The sequence below is a fragment of the Trichosurus vulpecula genome, chromosome 6 (assembly GCF_011100635.1).
Source record: "Trichosurus vulpecula isolate mTriVul1 chromosome 6, mTriVul1.pri, whole genome shotgun sequence".
Taxonomy (NCBI): domain Eukaryota; kingdom Metazoa; phylum Chordata; class Mammalia; order Diprotodontia; family Phalangeridae; genus Trichosurus; species Trichosurus vulpecula.
The window spans coordinates 143,910,816-143,931,855 of NC_050578.1; the positions used below are offsets into that span (position 1 = coordinate 143,910,816).

Here is a 21,040-nt window from a genome sequence, read left to right on the forward strand (position 1 = left end):
TTGTTTTGATGTTTTTAAATGAGAAAAAAATAAAATTAAAATAAATATGAAACAAAGTTTCAAAATAAAACTAATAACATTCTTGAGTTTTTTTTTAAGTAAGACTACATTTCTACATACCTGGTTGATTTAGAGCATGGGATTCTGACAAAATTCAGTATAACAGAGAGTAAAAAAAAGAGTGAGTAGTAGTCAGAAAAAAAAAGATTGATAGCATTGCTCTGATATTAGGTGTATAACCATAAGTAGCTCCTAATTTGAGCTCTAGTTTCCTCACTTACAAAAATGGAAAAATAATATTACTTACACTGTCTACCCAAATCATGAACATATGTGTGTATATATATATATATATATATATATATATATATATATATATATATATATGTGTGTGTGTGTGTGTGTGTGTGTGTGTGTGTGTGTGTGTGTGTATGCATATGTCTGAATTTCTGACAAAAAATCATTATGCTTCAAGAGGGCAGGGACTACAGTATAAACTAATTGTGTGTGTTCAATGAATGTTTTACAATAGCTGAATCTCCATGAGAAATTGGAGTCTGCAGACAGATTGTGATATTCTTCACAGTGTTCTCTCATTTACTACAAAGATATCCACATGTTCTTCCCATTAGCTCATTTTAAAAATCAATAACACATTTCTGTTTTTAAAGATTATTTCCCTGAAATATTTTTAAAAATTAAGATTTACAGTAGGTAATGAAGTTCTTGGAGAAGTCAGCTTCTGGAAATAAAGAATCAAGCTTAACCATTTCTCACCCTAACAGTCACTAGTCTTAAATGGTTTTTTAAACATTAGTTAGAAACACAATTTATTTGAATAGTGTATTTGGTAAATAAAACATTTAGAAACCAATATGAGGCACAGAATATGTTCTAAAAGGAAAAATTCATAACATAGACTGTAACCATGTGTGCAAATGGAATATCTGAAGTATTACATGGAGAGGATGAGACAGGTAGGTGACTTAATTGGTAGAGCTTTGGATCTTGAGTCAGGAAGACCTGAGTTCAAATCCAGCCTCAAATAATCGCTAGGTATGTGATCTTGGGTGAGTCACTTATAAGTCTGTTTATTTGCCTAAATGCACTGGATTAGGAATTGGCAAAGCACTCCAGTATCTTTGTCAAGAAAATCCCATATTGGGTCACAAAAGTCAAACAACTAAATAATTGATCAAAATATGTATTGGATAGTTCTGAGAAAGGTGCATATCTTTGATCATAAGGAATTCCTGCCTTAATGGAACTTGTATTATGCTATTGCACAAAATATTTTAAGGTTCCAATTTGTATATCATTTTCATTTTTATATCCCAGTATATAGGATATCATGATCTTAGTAGGTATTTAATGAACCTTTGGTGAATTCAATTAGATTTGTACTGATTAGCTCATATTCAACATACATGAATTTGGCTGGATTTAAAATAGGGTAAAAAGAAAGAGCAGTGATCATTATCATTCCATTCACTTGCCATTCATTTTCCTATGCTTTTTCCTTTCCTCTCTGCCCTTCCCACATAATGGAAATACAGTAGAGAGGATGTAAAACAGATGGTGGCTTTAAAGGTGTTTGCCATTCTTTGAAAATTGATGGAATGAAGTAAAAATTCTCCCCAAACAACTAGATGGTATCCCTTCTAGATTCTACCTGTGTCTAACCCCAGCCTTATTGCAATTCTAATCTATCACTGGAAGCATGATTGAAAATACATGAAAACACAATGACTCAGAAAGTGTATTTCAAGGTTATTTTTTCCCTAATTCAAACCTTTTGAAAAAACTCACTATTAATAATACAATTTATTCTCTTTCAAAATGACTACAGAAGAGCTCCAAAATAATCTTTGAAAATATAGCTGATGGATATTATACTTTTCTCCACACTCTTTATAGTCACTGTACTTTCCATGTCTGTCCCTTTGCACGGGCTGGTCGCAATTCCTAGAATGTGCTTCATTTTCCCCTCTACCTTCTGGAATCCTTCATTAAAAAAAAATACAAAAAAACCCCCTTTGCTCAATTTACATATTCTATGCTCCCAGTGGTTTCCCCATTTGAGGCACCTAGATGACATAAAGGAAACAGCACTGGGACTGAAGTCAGAAATACTTGAGTTCAATCCAGCCTCAGACACTTAGTTAATAAGCTAGCTAAGTGATTTTGGGCAAGTCGCTTAACTTCTGTCTCCTTGTTTCCTCATCTGCAAAAAGTGGATGATAATAGCATTATCTCCCGTGATTGTTGTGAGCATCAAATGAGAGAATTTTTGCAAAGAGGCAATAATTGGTATTTAATAAATCCTTGTATCTTTCCTTCCTATTAGCTTGTATTTATTTTGTATACATTTTAATGTGTATATATTGCCTCTCAGTATCTGAGAGTAGAGCCAGTTCCATTTTTGCTTTTGAATCCTCAGCACCTAGCTGAAGAGCCTGTGTTAATTGAAAGAGGATACTTTTAAATCCCACATAAACAATGTATTTGGGTTTATTTATTGGTCTTAAGAATGAAATGTTACTTAAATGAGAATCCAAACATCCATTCCTTAATTTTACATTACTAATTACTGATCTAATATATATCTTGTTTTCTCTAATACTCACCTTTATCTTTGTTTGTTGGTATATGTGTGTATGTGTGGGCCAAGGATCAAGAGACCAGCTACACAATTATCAAATCTAAAGAGACAGCTATTACTGCAGATGGTTTGAAACCGGCTTCAGTATATGTCTTCCAAATCAGAGCTCGCACAGCAGCAGGCTATGGTGTCTTCAGTCGAAGATTTGAGTTTGAAACCATCCCAGTGTGTAAGTCATTTTAATTACTGTCAGCTCATGTCTCTGTAGTGGTTACCAGAAAAGAGTCAGTGGATCAATATCCTTGCAGGGAACTCTGTCAGTCTTATTCTCATTTGCTCTCTCTGAGGCATGATCCCTTTAGTTAAGAAACATTAGTCACGCAGTTACTCTAAGTTGGCGGGTTAGCGCATCTGTCCCTGTTTCCTCATCTCATTTAGTCTGGTGGGAGATGAAACATCAGGAAATCCTTAAACTTCAGAAATGTATAGACTTTGGTTTTAAAGAACTTCTATTTATTCCTGCCACAATTCTATTCAATTGTTGCCACTTATTTGTTATTGGATGTTTTATTGTATTCTTCCCCTATTCCAACCCTACCCTAGAAATCTTTATGAGAAAATTCCATGTAGAGCCTTACTTATTGTGTGTCGGGGTGGGAGGGAAGACTATTCTCTCAGGAACCACTCTGATTTAAAAAAAATCTCCAACACCATCAGTCTTTCCTCAACAGAGCCCTAAGTAGTATCTTTTGAAAATCTTTCTTCAATATTCCTTTTATTCAACAGCATTAAAAATATGTTTTTGCTTGAAATGTTTATCGAAAACATTTATGATGTGCCTAAAAACAAATAGTTCAAGAGGAAGAGATTAGAAAAATCACAATAACTGAACTTTATAGATGGAAGAGTCTCTAATGTTTATGTTCTTGCCTATACTCACTTGAATATAACTATATCAGTATTTCATTGAAATTACATAAAAATATAATTTCATTTGTAATTTGTGATACACACACACATGAACATTATGTGTGTGTGTTTTAACTGAGTTTCTAAAGCATATCATATAGGAATCAAGACTGTGAAATCTGGAAGAGACCTCAAAGGTCCATTACTCCATACCCCTTACTTTACAGATGAGAAAACAGGACCAGAAAAGTAAAGTGATATATCCTCTGCTTTAAACAAACAAACAAAAAGATCATTTCATAGTAAAAATAATTATTATTTCCCTTTATTTTTTACAGTGGCTATAATAAAAATATTTTTTCTGAGAATCTGGGTTTGGAATGATTAGAAAGGTTATTTCATTGAAATATTATTAGTATTTAACATTATAGGTATTTTAAAAATCAATGTGAAATATGTCTAATTTAGTTCTTCATATTAGTACCCTCACAACAAGGGCTTCTCATGTCTTTATCCCCCAGAGTGTTCCGTTAGAATGTATACTTGTCACATAATGAGTTTATTGGTTTGTGGATGAGCATCCTTAAGTATTATAGAGGAACGAATTACTATTATAATTTATGATTATGATATTTTATTAGATGATTTTGCTTGTAACTAAGCTCATCTGTTAAGGTTTAGAGAAGACTATGATCTACAATAAAACAAAACCTATGTCTGCTTTTACAGGACCCTTGGGAGCTATAGGCAGATAATTTCTCTCTGTCTCTCTGTCTCTCTCTCTGTCTCTCTCTCTGTCTCTCTCTGTCACTCTGTCTCTCTGTCTCTCTCTCTCTCTCTCTCTGTCTCTCTCTCTCTCTCTCTCTCTCTCTCTCTGTCTCTCTCTCTCTCTCTCTGTCTCTCTCTCCTGTTAAACACTATTCTGTTTGACTATACATGAAAAAGGAGACCATATTGTCAGAATTTTGATTGAAATTAAAGGGATAACTAAGAATTAAACTATTTTTTCAGGCTCCTTGTAGAAAGCTGTTTACAATCCGTTTGAATGCCCATAGAACTCTAAACGCAGCTAGGTGAGGCAGTGGATATAGCAGTGAGCTTGGAATCAGAAAGGGTCATCTTCATGAGTTTAAAACAGATCTCAGACACTTACTAGCTATGTGACCCTGGGCAAGTCACTTAACCCTGTTTGTCTCAGTTTCCTCATTTGTAAAATGAGCTGGGGAAGAAAATGGCAAACTATTCCAGTATCTCTGCCAAGAAAACCCCAAATAGGGTCAAAAAGAATTGGACACAACTGAAACAAAACAACAATAAAAACAACAGAATATTTAAAAATGCATACCTCTAAGTAGGCCTGAAAATTATGAAAGTAATTCTCCCTTCAACAGTCTCATGGATCTTTAGGTAGCGGAGTTGGGAAAGAACTTTCTTTTTGAATCTTAATAGTTAAGCTCCCAAATACAGTGAAAAATGGAAAGAAAAATGTTAGGTCATTACCATTAACAATTAAATCAAAGTGAAGAAATATAAATATAAAATTACAGTAGAAATAGAATAATGAGTTATAAAGCACTAAAATATCTGTAAAGTATAGCAAAGTGTTGTATATTAATATGTACTGTCCTTTTAATGCATAGTTTTTACACTATAAGCATGGATTACATGGACTACTTTTCTAAGGATAGAGGAGAGAATTTGAACCATGTGTAGAATTCTGAAATTAGAGAGACTGTGTGTCCGGTGTCTGTGTGACTGTCATATCCTTCCTGCCAGTGAGGAAGGAGTCAGAAGCAAACTACTAGGAGGTTAGCTTCAGAATTCAATTGAGAAAAAAAAATCCCTTTCTGGACCTACATGGGAAAAATTGGACGTGAAGAAAGTCATCAAGAAAGTTCAACTTGTGAAGCCTTGCTCTATGACAACTCAATATGTGAAAATCCAAACCTACACAAGTGACAAATTAAGCAAATGTTCACCTTGAAAAGAAATCCCTTGCTTTAAGAAGTATTTTATTTTATGACAAAACATTCTTATCTATATATTTATTATGTGATTAATTTTGGTGGAAAGATTTTAACATTAAAACATGGATTATTTTATGACTAGAAAAACACAACTATTTTATGACTACAGCTCTGTATCTGTATTGGTGAAAAATATGTACAGCATCTAGGAACACCCCTAACACTTGTTTATGGATTACCTCCAGACAAGTTATTCCAGGTTCAAAATATAATGTGGGTAATCAACCACTCAAAATTATGCCTCTTACAATGTCACTTATATGGGACACTCTATGATCCAGTGACATTGGCCTACTTACTGTTCCTCACACAAAACACTCCATCTCTTGGTTCTAAACATTTTCATTGGCAATATCCCATGGTTGGCATGCTTTCTTTCCTCTTCTCTGACTTTTGGCTTTGTCAAAGTCCCAGCTAAAAGTCTACTTTAGACAAGAAGCATTTATCTTTTTTAATTCTAGTAAGTTCCCTTTGTTGATTATTACCAATATGTCCTGTAATATATTTTATGTAGCTGTTTTCATGTTACCTCCCTCATTAGAAGCAACTAGGTGGCACACTAGTTACAGCGCTGAGCCTGGAGTCAAGAAAATTAGTTCAAATGCAACTTCAGATACTTCTTAACTGTGTGACTCTGTGCAAATCATTTAATCTGTGTCTGCCTCAGTTTCCTCAAATTTGGATGGCTATAGTAATAGCATCTTTCTACTAGATTGCCATGAAGATCGAATGAGATATTTGTAAAGCCCTTAGGTCAGTGACTGGCACAGAGTTGGTGCTCATTTTCTTGTTTCCCATTAGACTCTTAGTTCTTTGAGGGCAGGAACCCTCATTTGCCCTTCTTTCTATCCCCATTGCTTAGCACATATTTGGCGCATACCAAGCACATGGTTGTCACTTAATAAATGGTTATTGCCTGACCAATGAGATGAGGGCTGGGGAGATTAGAATAGCTGATTCAAAAAGGCTAAGATATCAACCGCTTTTTGAATCTACCTTTAAATCTAGCTATAGATGTAAAGACAGAGTAAAACAGAAGAAAGAGACATCAAAGAAAGAATAATATCTAGGTAATCGAACTGGTATATATGAGGATAAACAACTTCAGAATTCTCTGCAATATCTACATCTTTTTTTCTTTCTTTTTCATTATTGTAACTTAAATATTTCCCCTAAATTTGCATAGTCAAATCAAAAGCAAATCAAAACACCATTTTTAAAGAAGAACAAGGGAAGCAGGAAAGAATACGCATTCTTTCCCATACAAGGAAAATAATAACATACTATTGTAAATTATAAGCAGGAAAGGACTTAAAAGGCTATCAATTCTAACCTCCTTAATTTTACAGATGAGAAGCTTGAGGTCAATGAGTTTAAATGACTTGTCAAGTTGCGTGGTCAATAGGGTTCTAATTTGAAATGTCAGTCCAGCTCTCTTTCATGCCAAGTCTTGGTCCATCTTTACTGCACCATGCAACAAAACAAAACAAAAACCAATAAAAAAGAAAAAGAAAAACAGTGTAGTGGGTACCAGTTAATACTAAAGCTTATTGAAACAAAGAAAATAAGTAATACTACACAAGAACTGGAGATGCTCTTGGCCAGGGGACTTACATAACTGGAATTAAAAAATAGGTTTATGCAAATAAGAATTTATAAAATTTACTTCTTTTGCAGGCTAGTTTAAAGTCCAGGGGTGGGGAACCTGTGGCATGTTTTACATTGAGAGGAAGCAAGTGGAGTGAATGGAGGCCCGGCCTCAGAATCAGTAAGAAGTAACTCAAATCCTGCCTCTGACGCATATGCTGGTTGGGTGACCGAGGGCAAGTTACACAATCTCTCTGTGTACTAGCAATCTCTCCGAGACTATGAGTTTTAAAGAAGGTGATGCATTGCTAGAAAATATAAAAGATTCCTGTATCAGTGAAATTACCAGTCTAATCCCTATCCTTAAGGTTCTTTTGTTTATAAGTAGGAAATAATGTTTTGATGTGGATTATTTCAAATTTCATAAACATGCAAAGAATATATAAATATATATTATATGCATGTAAATGTAATATGTATGTATAAGTATGTATATGTATATGTATATGTATATGTATATAAATGTATATGCATATAAATATGTATGAATGGACTCTTTGAATGTTTATACACACATGTTACATATACATCCATATATACTGGGTCTATATATCTGTATCCATGTGTATTTGTATGCACATATATACACCCATACATACACACATTTTCTTACCATTTCTCAATAGTGTAGTAGGACAAGGTTTGCATTTAGCATCTGAACATCTGGACTTGAGTTCTTAGTTGTGTTCTGACCTGGGAAAACTTGAGCAAATCACTTCATTTCTAGAATTTTTTAGTTACCTCTTCTGTAAAAATATAAGGCCATACTTGATGATCTCCAAAATCTTTTCTGTTAATATAAGCTCTAAATCTTACATTCTTATAAATCTGTGATCCTCACTTATCATATATTTCATCACCTTAATTTTTTCTTCCCTCTTTCTTTTTTCTTTATACTTCTGGAAAGTATAAGTGTTCTGCTTCCCAATCTGAAGATAATTCTCTATAGTAGAGAAAAAAAAGAATCAGAATAAGAGGAGAACTTCTTTCTTCTATCATCCATTATCATATTATCTTCTACCTCCCTACTGCCTATATTCTTTGCCTTATTTGATAGTTTGTTTGCTTGTTTCCTGACCCTAAAACAAAAAAGCCCTTTTTGTTCTTAGCAGTCCTCATAAATTTGGGCTTGGTTTAGGACTGAATACTCTGCACACTTTCCTATACTTTCTCCCACGTCTCTTTTAGTTTATTTTTATTTCAGAGTTCACTGTATATTCCCATCAGTCTCTTTAGCCTTCTCCCTCTTTTCTTCTTTGTTGGAATGGATTGTGTTTATGATCTGGGATTCTTGAGAAGTGATGGTTGTGTCCAATTTGAAGTCAGATGCCAAGAATTTGAATTCTGTTATGGCCACTAGCAGTGTGACCTTATGGTATTCATTTGCCCTCCCCGGGCCCCTTTCCTTACCTGTAAAATGAAGAGATTGCAATAGATAATCTCAAAGATTCCTTCTAGCTCTAAATCTGCCCTTAGCCAGAAATTTTGAATGTTAAATCCTATTTGTTCTTTCTCTATAGCCTTGAAATCAGTTCTGCCAAAAATCATACTATCCTCAACTTTCCCCTTCCTATTGTGTAATAAACTAGGAGATGTAGCAGTCATTTCCTTCTGATGTTTCCGTCATCTCTATTTCGGTGCCCAAATTTTCCTTATTAGTCAGGATTAAATACAGAATAGGAATTCCCTTTTTCTATTCTTCCATCTTCCAAAGAATAATATGATTAAGTCAAGTTAAGATTTTATTACTTGTTCTGCTTTAGCAGAACAACATTTTGGCAATTAATCACATGCTTCCTTGCAATTCTCTTGCATATTGGATGTGATCTCATTATTTCATTTTTCTCGTATTTTCTGCCTTGTTTCCCAATGATATTTTGAGTTCCTTTTAGTGTAGAAAAAGAATCTCTTCTGCAAGCCTGAAAGAATTTACTTTTTAGTCACTTCTCCATAGTACACATAAATACTCATTTTTGAGCGATTGATTCATACTATCATAATCTGCTAATTGTGTAAAATATACTTTAGAAGTACTTATATATTTAAATTCCCTAAAGTCAGACTATATTCTTTAAAAAGACATAAATCTATTTAAAAGCATATTCTTTTTATTCCCATCTAAATTTTTTAATGCAAATAATATGTAAGAACATTCTGTGGAAGTGTGTAAGAAGTTGAGATAATAATGTCATAAAAGTGTAATGATTCAAATGTTAATATAAGAAACATTTCCTATCTAATGTGTTTTATTATAGCAGTTATTATCATTTATAAGTAGATATAAAATTAGCTCTTATAAGGAAGTAATTCCGTGTTATCAGAATTCTATTTGTTACAGAAAACGTCCTCATTTCATTCATTCAATCTTCAAGAGCGATTGTAATATCTTTAAGGGAAGAAATCATTCACAATGATTTTTGAGAATTCCATGGTGCCTAATACAGTTCCTTACACACAGGCAGGCACTTAAATATTTACTGAAATGATAGATAGGTGGGTGGATAGATGGATAGATGGATGGATGGATGGATAACCCAGTATTTTCCATCTCTGTATGTTAAATTTAAGATATTTTTTTTAAACAAAAGGTTTTTAAACAAAAGGGAGGGGCAAGATGACAGACTAAAGAAGCACACAGCTGAACCTTCCAACATTCTCCTCCAAATGACTTTAAAATAACAGATCAATAGAATTCTACAGTGACAGATAACAAAAGGCAGTGAGTGACTTTTTTCAGCCCAAGTCAACATGGGAGGTTAGAAAGAGAGATCTATACAATGTCTGGGGGCAGGATGGCCCAGAGCCCATGTGGTTGAATCACCAGTGGTGGGACTAAGTGGTGCTGACAGAAACAACACCGACCTTGGGAACTCTCAATCCGAGATAGTAAAGGGGCCTGGCAACCAGTCAGAACAAGATTGCAGGGTACCCTTGTGCCAGCACAAGATGCAGAACCACATGTTGTTTAGCAACTCCATGACCTATGTCCACTTCTGGGTCATAATTCAAGGCTACTTTCAGAGGGAGTGGAAACCCAGAGTAACAGTGTAAATTCTTGCCCCAAGGGATCAGGTAGCCTCAGGGACAATATCACTTTAGGTCTCAAGGGAATAGGAGGCCTAAACAGTATCAACTGCAATCCCAAAGCTTCAGTCTCCTTTCTTGAGTATGTGCCAGAGTGCAGACCAAAGGAGCAGTGATCATACCTTTCCACAGATCATATCACCTTGAAACAACCAAAAACCTCCAAAGACCCAGAAAAAAGCAATGTGAAAAAAGAAAAGCATGGAGCTTGGAACAGTAAACCACCTCCAGCCCCAAATCATGAAAAGAGCCCAATTTTAAGATAAAGTTCGAAGTAAAAATATAAGGAGGGAAAATGAGGAAACAACAACAGCAAAATCCTGAACATAAGAGAGTACCCTGTGGTGAGAGGGAAGATCAAAATACAGACTTAAACAAAAAAGATAATAAAGTTACAGCAAGCAAACCTCTAAGAAAAATTGTGAATTGGACACAAGCCCAACAGGAATTACTAGAAGAGCTAAAAAATAATTTATAAAATCAAATCTGAATGGTAGAGGGAAAACTAAGTAAAGTTGTGAAAGCAAAGATGGAAAAAATATTTTTAAAGTAACACCATGGTAAAAGAGGAACACAAAATACTGAAAAAACAACACTTTAAAAACAGAAATGACAAAATGGGAAAAAAAGAGACATACAAAAGTTCAGTGATAGAAATAATTCCTGAAAAACTAGAATTGGGCAAGTAGAAGCTAATAACTCTATAAACATCAAAACACAATAAAACAGGCAAAAGATAGAAAAAAGAATATGTGAAATATCTTATTTAAAAACTACTTTGGAAAACAGATTCAGGAGAGAGAAGTTAAAAAATATTGGATTACCTGAAAGCCATGAAAAAAGAGAAGTTTCAAGAAATTTTCAAGGAAAACTGCCCCAATATCATAGAACCAGAGAGTAAAATAGAAATTCAAAAAAAATCACCAATCACCCTCTGAAAGACATCCCAAAATGAAATCTTATCACATCCTAATTATAGATATGACATCCTAATATCACATCCTAATTTTAGAGCTCACAGCTCAAAAAGCATATATTTAAGCATCAAGAAAGCAATGATTTGAATAACATAGATCCACAATTAGGATCACACAAGATTTAGCAACTGCCATATTAAGAATAGGTGGCCTTGGAATATGATATTCCAGAAAGCAAATGATCTGGGACAACAAACAAGAATAACCTACCATGAAAAACTGAGTATAATCCTTCTTTGGAAAAACAAACATTTAATCAAAGAGTACTTTCAAACACTCCTGATGAAAAGACCAGAGCTGAATAGAAAATTTGATTTTCAAACACAAGACCCAAAAGGAACACAAAAGGTGAATATGAAACAAAAATCATAAAGGTCTCAAGTTTAAACTGTGTATCTTTCAATATGGACAGATGATACATGTATCTTCTAAGATATCTATATAGGAAGAGGGTATAGAATTAAGTTAGGGTGATGTAAAAACATTAGTAGGTGAGAACGAAGGATGTCCTGGGAGGAAGTGGGGAGGGAGAAAAATGGGGAAAATTATCTCACATAAAAGAGGCACATAAGGAATAGCTATTACAGTGAAGAGGAAAATGTTGAGGAGGCAGGCAATGCTTGAACCTAATACACATTTAAAATGGTTCAAAAGGGTATATATATGTATATATATATATATACATATATACATATATATACATATATATATACATATATATATATACATATATATACACATGCATATGTATATATACATATATATACACATGCATATGTATATATACATATATACACATGCATATGTATATATACATATGTATGTATACACACACAATGTATATATATATGTGTATATATATATACACACACACATATGTAAGAAAGAGAGAGAGATAATATAAAATATTTTGGAGATTCCATGCTAAGGTAAACCTTGGCATTTTATGAACGCAATTACGCAATACTTTAAGAAATTGAAGAAATATTAATTGCTCATGGGTAGGCTGAGTCAATAAAATAAAAATGAGAATTCTACCTAAGTTAATTTACTTAGCGTCATTCCAATCAAACTATCAAAAATTATTTTATAAAGGTCAAAAATCAACAAAATTCATTTGGAAGAACAAAAAGTAGAAAAAATATCAAGAGAATTGATGAAAATAAATGGTCAAGGATATAAACAGGCAGTTTTCAGAGGAAGAAACCACAGCTATCAATACCCACATGAAGACATACTCTAAATCAATACTGATTTTTAAAATTGAAATTAAAATTATTCTGATATACCAAAAGTCTGAGATACCACCTCACACCTATCAGACTGGCTAAAATGACAGAAAGGATAAGTGAAAATGCTGGAGGGGAGGTGGCAAAATTGAGAAATTAATGGACTGTTTTTGGAGTTGTGAACTAGTCTAACTATTCAAGAGAACAATTTTAAGCCTAAAGTGTATAAAACTGTATATACCCTTTGAGCTAGCAATTTCACTATGAAATCTGTATCCCAGAGAATTCAAAGAAAAGGGAAAAGAAGCTGTTTGTACAAAAAGTATATATTAGCTCTTTTTCATGGTGGCAAATATTTAGAAATTGAGGGGATGCTTATCAATAGGAGGAGGGTAGAACAAGTTGTGTTATATGAGTATGACTGAATGCTATTGTGCCATGAGAAATGAAGAGGAGGATGAGAACATTTGCCTGAACCCATACAAATTGAAGTGAGAAGAAGAATACACACAATAAATGTCATATTGCAAGGATGATCATCTGTGAAATACTTTAGTACTCTAATTAAGGCAATTCCAAAGGGTTTATGATTTTTAAGAATGCCTTCTACCTCTGGAGAACTAGTAAACCCTGAATACAGATTGAAGCATATGTTTTACTTTCATCATTTTTATTGTTTTAGGTTATATTTTCTTTTGCAACATGGCTAATATGGAAATATGTTTGACATGACCTTACATATATAATTGACAGAAGCATGCCTGCCTGCCTTCTCAAGGAGAGGGCAAAAGCTGGAGGGAGGCAGAGAATTTGGAATTCATTTTTTAAATGATTGTTTAAAAAGTTTTACACAAAATTAGGAAATATTTAGTTAAATAAATTATAAAAATATATATTTTTAAAGTTAAGAAACTACCCAGAAGCTGATGACATAGTTAGGGGAGTTATGTGTATGTATCTATATCTGTATCTCTATCTCTCTGTATCTGTATATATCTATCTAGATCTATTGACATACACACATACACATACACATATGCACATATATTAGATAGATTAATGGAAAGGGAAGAAACATGAAAAGATAGTGGAATTGTTGGGTAATTATTATGATGAAAACTTTGAAATATCATTTTACACCTACCAGATTGGCTAAAATGAGAGAAAGGGAAAGTGACAAATGTTGGAGGGGATGTGGAAAAATCAAAACCTTAATTCACTGTTGGTGGAATTGTGAAATGATCCAACCATTTGGAGAACAATCTGGAATTCTGCTCAAAGAGTTACCAAACTACCTATAACCTTTGGCCAAGCAATACCATTGCTTCATCTATTTCCAAAGATGATTAGGGGAAAAAGGAGGAAGAACACACAAGTTCTAGAATGTTTATAAGAGTTTTCTTTGTGGTGGCAAAAAACTGAAAACTGCAGTGATGACCATCAATTGGGGAATGGCTGAACAAATTGTGGTATAAGATTGTCATGAAATACTACTGTGCTATAAGAAATGATGAACTCAATAATTTTAGAAAAAAAAACATGGAAAGGCTCTCATGAAATAATAAAGTGTGAAATGAACAGAGCCGAGAGAACACTATATGCAGTAACAGCAGTATTATTTTAATGACTTTGAGCAAATAAATTTTGTCTATTATAAATAACCAAATTAACTATAAAGAATTGATCATTTAAAGTATATATAGAATAATTATGTATGTATACATGTATATACATGTATATACATACATATATATGAAAAATTGATATTCTCAAGGAGCTTATATTTTGCCAGTGGAGACAAGTTCATTAGCTTCACTCAAATGACGAAGAGGTCTGTGAAACAAAGAATGCCACAAATCCCTAGTTCAAATGTTATTCACTCCATGAGGCCTTCCCTTACTGTTCTGTCAGGAATGACCTCCCTCCTTGGACCTCAAGTGGCAACCTTTTCCCTGCTCCTATGTATTATAGGTGTCAATGTCTTGCATATAGTAGAAGTTTGAGTAGCTATGTTTGGTTTTTTGGGGAAAAAAAAACAGAAGTGGTAGGTGATTTTTGCTGTCAACTCATTTTTTAGGACTTAAAAGTATGTGTGAAAACCTGACTCCAAAATATTTCTCCCAGGGTATTACAGTATAAATCACAGCATGTGATAAATGTAGTCAAATGAAAACTTGGAGTATAAGGGGAAGAATTAAATTTTAAAAAGTCTAATTTAGTTTTCAAGAACTTGTTAATAAACATTGAGATTATTTTACAAAGAATGCTTTGGACTTAAAAATGAATAATTTGTGCAAATCTATTTTTCTACATGTCATCATTTGAAATGGTTCACATGTAGAAAAAACATCTAATTAGAACAGCACTGATGACAAATGTAAAGTGTTTTTTTAATTATTTTCCAAATTTAATTTTGCTTGTATCATTGTTTCAGACACTTAGTAACATTTCATTCTCAAATGGCACTTTGTCTTTTCCATACAACAAACACTGATTTATTTGTGTGCTGTTTCTTGTAGGAAAGATGTTAGCATGATCTTATCTCATTTATTCTAGTGTGTGCCCCTGGCGTCATCAATAATGTCATCAATTATGTTAGCAAACCTGCAGTAGCAAGATTTATTAGATAACTTCTACCTTTCCTGGCTTGTCATACCAACAGATTACAATCTACCAGATAAGAATAAGGCTATATTTTTTTTAACATTGCTTTAATTTCTTGATCATTCAAAATACTGTCCTTCAGATGTATGTGTCACAGTATCTAATGTAGATTACTGGATTTGAGTAAGTTAAGTAATTTAAAGTATGTCAATTTCATTATTTACCTTCTTGGAAAGGATTTGAAACTTTAAAAAAATCATTTTCTACAACAAATAATGTCATTTTCTCAGCCACTATGAAACCAAATAATACCTCTGAAACCATGACTACCTTGCAGTTTTGAGACTGTAAATGCCCTCTTCTATTTTGTCCAACCTATTGCATTTATTTTTTGTGCTACTTATGTAGGTAATCAACATAGTTTGCCTTGAATTGTTATTTATCTGCTTTACCTGTTTGTTTTGTCTTGTCCAATAACCTATGTGTAAAATAATTTGCAACCTTAAAATGACATACAAATGTTAGCTATTGTTATGGTCATTATCTCTCAACTAAGTTCTAAAATCCTAAAGTGCAGAGATCATAGCTTTGTCATATTTTTCGCATCTCTGAATGTTCTACCCAGTACCCAGGAAGGTACCCAGAATGATAATTGAATTATTAGATATATTTATATGCATTTATATATTTACATAAATATGTATATGTGTTTAAATATTTATATATTCATATACATATAAAATTTACCCCTTTGTGATATACTTCATACTTTTAAAGATAGTGTATTTACATCTTTATCCCCCCAGTATTTACCACTGCATATTCCACATTATAAATACATAATTATTTTTATATAATGAATGAAGGAAGGATACCTTAATTAAATAACTATTCATACAATTTAAATTTATTCAATATGCCATTTTTAAAGGACAAATAATTGGTAATAGATTTTTAGTTTTAATATTTATAAGTAAAATTAGTGCTATTTGTGGTTCATTCTGTTTTGAACAAAGTTTTTCTAAGAACTACTATTTGACATGTTCTCTAAGGTTATCACATATAACAATACATTGTTCACAACCATCTGAGAATAAAGTATGGGCACCAGATGTTTAGCAAGTGAATTAATTATTTTTTCATGTGAAATGGAATGCATTGTGTACTTTAGCATACTCTAGCTGCCATTTGATTCTTTACTCTTTGCTAGCCTGTGATCATCTACTTCAAATATACAAAATTCACAGAATGACCAAATCACAGAATCATCAAGTTGGATTCAATCTCAACAGTCCTCTGATAACATCTTATCACTGAACAGCAAATCCCTCCACATCTCCCACCAGTAGATATCTAAACAATATAGGCCCTTTTCTTTTTTGAATAACTAATATTATTAAGAAGGTTGTTTTTCATTATGTGGAATTTAACTACTTCTCTGCAATTTACAAATGATCCTATGTAAATATTGTTCTTGGTTTTCCTATCTAGGCCAAGGAAAATAAACTAAATATATGTTTTCACAGTGAAGGTTTTCAGATACATGAAGTTAGAGATTGTATCAGCTTTATATATTATTATTTTTCAATATTTAATATCCCCACTACCTTGAACAGTTCTCTGTATAGATTATTTTATTTTGGTTTGTTGTGTTTTTACCAAGTCTCTTCCCAATCCCATAATGTAATGAATAGTGAGCTAGTAGTAAAGCCAAGAGGATGTAGATTCACATCTTTACTTTTGACACACAGTGGACGTGTGGTCACCCTGACAAGTAATTTAAACTCATGCTGAATAAATCCATATCTTTCTAAGAGCTCAAACACCTTGAATATTGTATTCTAGAATGTTGCTGGGAATCATTGTCAAGAAAGCCAACCCATCTTTTGGAGAATTTACATTGATCCTTTTCTGACAATCACAAAAGTGTTTTTTTTCCTGCCCTCTAATCGTAAGGAATCTCATTCATTCTTCATGATTTTTTCAAAAGTTACCATGTGATCTCTAGATAGAATATCTACTACCTTCTCTCACAAATTTTTGATATTGATTTGTATAGGTTTGGTGACTGGAACTTATTGAGGGCAGGTAAATACTCTGTTACAGTCACTTAACTTTAATTTTAAGTTTCAACTGTCTGTTCACTCCTACTTACATCCTCACATGGAAAATTGCTCTTCAACTCTTCTGCTTGACATTGAAAGTTCTTCATGAATGTATGCTACCTTTCCAGGCTTTATATAGTTTACTTCCTCCATGCATGTGGCAGTCTACCCACATTGGCCCAATTGCTATTCTTCAAATGCAACACAAAATATTCCACCTATATGCCCTTGCATCGGTGGTTCCCATATATCTGGAATATTCTGACCGCTCATTGCTACCTTTCAGTTTCTCTTGGTTCCTTTAGGATTCAGCTTGGATTCCATCTTCTTCAAGAAATGTTTCCCAGCCCCATATCCTTCATCTGATAATACTTTGCCTGGTCAAATTACTTTAAGTTGCTTATTTCTTGCTCGATCCTTCAGAAATATGTTGTAAGTGAATCTATTGTAAATAATGTTTTCTATAGCATTCCTTACATACTATCTCCATGTGGGCATAGATATGCTTATTGTTATAGGTATGTCTATGGTATTATTGTATAGGATAATCTCAAGTATATTCACACATTATAACTGGGCTAGATTTCAGAGTGTTTTTTTTCTTCATTGTCAAAATAGCTCTCATAGAATTTTGGATGTGAACACTAACCACACTGATTATTTTATTTGGGGGCTGGGGAAGGGGTAAGGAGATTGTTTCTTACGTGAGGATATGCTTTGCTTGTAAAATGTAGAAGTTACGCAAGCAATCTCTCCCATTTAGACTACAAAATACTTGAATATAGCACTCACACTTTCTTGTAATTTTATAACCTAAAATAGTTGACTTTTAAGATAGATAAATTAGATATTTTTGACAAGTAACATATATTGAGCATCCACTTGTTCAGGATAGAGATAATATGTGTAGCATCGCAGACCTTACTGATGTTTTGCAGATGTATCTGAATTTCATTTTCAAGGCAAAATATTTTCCAAGAGGTTAACCATTTCCAATTAAAGTTCTGATATTTGAGAAGAGGTGCTAGAGAAAAACAGAATACTTAGAAGTATATTTGGCTAAAAAAATATTAAAATATACAGATAGTCCCAGTTTTTCTCATCTATAAAATATATGCAATAAAATCTGTTACCTCTTTTAACAGGGTTGTTGTGAGATTGTGCGAAGTGAATTAAAATCCTTAATATCCTATAAATGTCTATTGTACAACTATTATTACAACCCTTTAAACAATGTTCATTGTGATATTAAATACCATTTTAATTATAATCTTTATTCGTTGTTTCTCTTTCAGCAGTAGCAGCCTCTAGTGATCAAAGCCAGATTCCTATAATTGCTGTATCCATTACAGTGGGAGTCATTTTGCTGGCTGTGGTTATTGGTTTCCTCCTCAGTGGAAGGTAAGTAAGAAAGTTATGATCCTGACTTTTGCAGATCATCTTTTCTTAACTTTGATCTGATTTATTTTTTTTTGATAAGCACATTCTGGCACAAATAATGTAAATGCTAAAAAAAAATGGTAGACTTAATCATATGGATATTTTCCAGGTATTACTTCGGCCATGCACATCTATTTTTCAATCACACAAATTGTTAATTCCTAACTGTTCCAGAAAATATTGCACTGGAATCAGGTTGTCCTTTTGGCCTTAATGTATTCAAGGTAATCACATGTGATTTCTACTGTTGAGAGATCAAGACAGTTTTTCTTGTTTTAGAACTCTGCCTGAATGATTAGTTCACAATGAATGGAGTGCTCCACTTGCCTGGAGGCTGTTCAAGGCTGCTGTTGGTGTCTTAACAGGAAGAGAAGAGATAAACAATCATAATAACATAACAAGCAGTCTAATCCTTGAAGCTAATTGTCAAAATAGAGAACACCTGGGTAGCAGATGGTTTTCCTGACTAAATTTACTTCAGCTCACTAATGATTTTCACTTATCACTATCATCTTTGAGGTGCAGTGATTTTATATGAGTGTTTCAACAATCCAGCTAGCAGCTTCTGTGGGGGTGTAAGATCCACCAACAACCAGCACCCAGAAAGCTGCCAACACACTGCAAAAGCACAGGTTCTTTTGATCAGCTTTAGTAGGGAAAGCAATGGTAAGGGGTTGACAAACTTATTTTAATTCTGCATACAAATATCATTCACTTAGTTCAGGGGAAAAAAAACAGCACCCTGAACTTCAGAGCAAAATACAAACAAAGTACAAACATGGACAGACAGACCTTGTCTGATTGAAATCCCAATATGTAGTTACCAGAGTTTAACAAAGTCCCAACATCCGGGTTTATGAGCTGGAGGGCTTCTTAGCTACAGCTGCCCGGGAGTCTCCACCAAGAGTGAGAGCCCTAAACAAATTACAAACATTGACAGACAGACCAAATACAGATTCATAGTGTTTCAAAAATCCAGCTAGCAGCTTCTGTGGGGGTGCAAGATCCACCAACAACCAGCACCCAGAAAGCTGCCAACACACTGCAAAAGCACAGGTTCTTTTGATCTGCTTTAACAAGGAAAGCAACGTGAACTTAGTTTAGGGGAAAAAGCCAGCACCCTGAACTTCAGAACAAGTACAAACAAATTACAAACATCAACAGACAGACCTCGTCTGATTCAAATCCCAATGCATAGTTACCAGAGTTCAACAAAGTCTCAGCATCCGGGTTTACAAGCTGGAGGGCTCCTTAGCTACAGCTGCCCGGAGTCTCTGCATCACCACCACCATGAGTGAGAGCCCTGCGCAAATGGCTCTGTCCTCTCTTTTTATAGGGCTTCAGATGTCATCAAACGTCATCTGAATGACCAGAACTTAGGCTGCTATGATTGGCTCTTGAGTTAGTCCCTCCCCTTAGGACCCTGGGAGGTTTACATCCACATAGGTTAGGTTAACACCTAATAGGGGTTAGAGCCTGGGGCTTAGCACTTAGTAAGACTCAATGAAATACACTGAATTACTCAAAGGAAATGAAAGCCAAACTCTTCAAGGGCACTTGTTGAACTAAGTGCTAAGAGCCCATTTTGCTTACCAACACACATAGTTACCGACATCTAGGTTCAGCCCGGGAGCTCATAATGTGGGCTGGCCCAGAGTCACTCACACCACCACTGCTGTGGGTAACAGCTCCAAAAAAGAGAAAGTCAACCCCTGGTTTTATATCTTTTTCAGGGTCAGGGGTGAGTCACACATACAACTCACCACGTGACCTAGAATCATCACAGCGACTCTTGTGTAAACCAGGCCCTCCCCTGAGTTAGCCCCACCTTAGGCCCGACTTTAGTTACCAATCCACACCCACATAGGGGTTACACCTAATAGGGTTTTGGGCCTGGGGCTTAGCACCTAGTAAGGTTCAATGAAATACACTGAATTACTCAAAGGAAACAAAAGCCAAACTCTTCAAAGGCACTTGGTTGAACTAAGTGCTAAAAGCCCATTTTGCTTACCAACACATTGAGTCTAATTTCACATTTATATCTACTGAAGTTTTGTTTTTATTTTTTTAAACATTATACCCTCCACTAAATGCTTCTAATACATATTTGTTATCTTTCCTAAATGAAAGGGCAACATGGAGGAAGATATTCAATACTATAATACATAAAATTCATCCAGAATTTATAACCAAATGACTTAACCTCAACTAAGTTGCTATATAAGGTTAGCATAGAATTTATTTCCTACTAGTAAATTGGGTAGTGTGTTGCAGTAGAGTGTTGAATATGGAGATTTGAGTTTGATTCCTGAATCAGTTACCTGTATGACCTTGGGAAAATAACACCTGTAAGTCTCATTTTCCTGATCTGTAAAATGAGAGGGTCACAATAGATTAACAATAAGGTCCTTTGCAG

At 34.0% G+C, this 21,040-nt stretch overlaps 1 protein-coding gene across 1 annotated transcript in view; it reads left to right on the forward strand.

Annotated features, from left to right (window-relative positions):
• Positions 1 to 928: 928 nt before the first annotated feature.
• The window catches only part of LOC118854797 (ephrin type-A receptor 5), a 109,710-nt gene continuing 89,598 nt past the window's right edge, over positions 929 to 21,040 (forward strand). Inside the window, exons 1-2 of the mRNA XM_036765041.1 lie at positions 929 to 977; positions 18,480 to 18,585. Of these exons, the coding sequence (XP_036620936.1) occupies positions 929 to 977; positions 18,480 to 18,585 (155 nt within the window). The remainder of the gene's footprint in view (positions 978 to 18,479; positions 18,586 to 21,040) is intronic.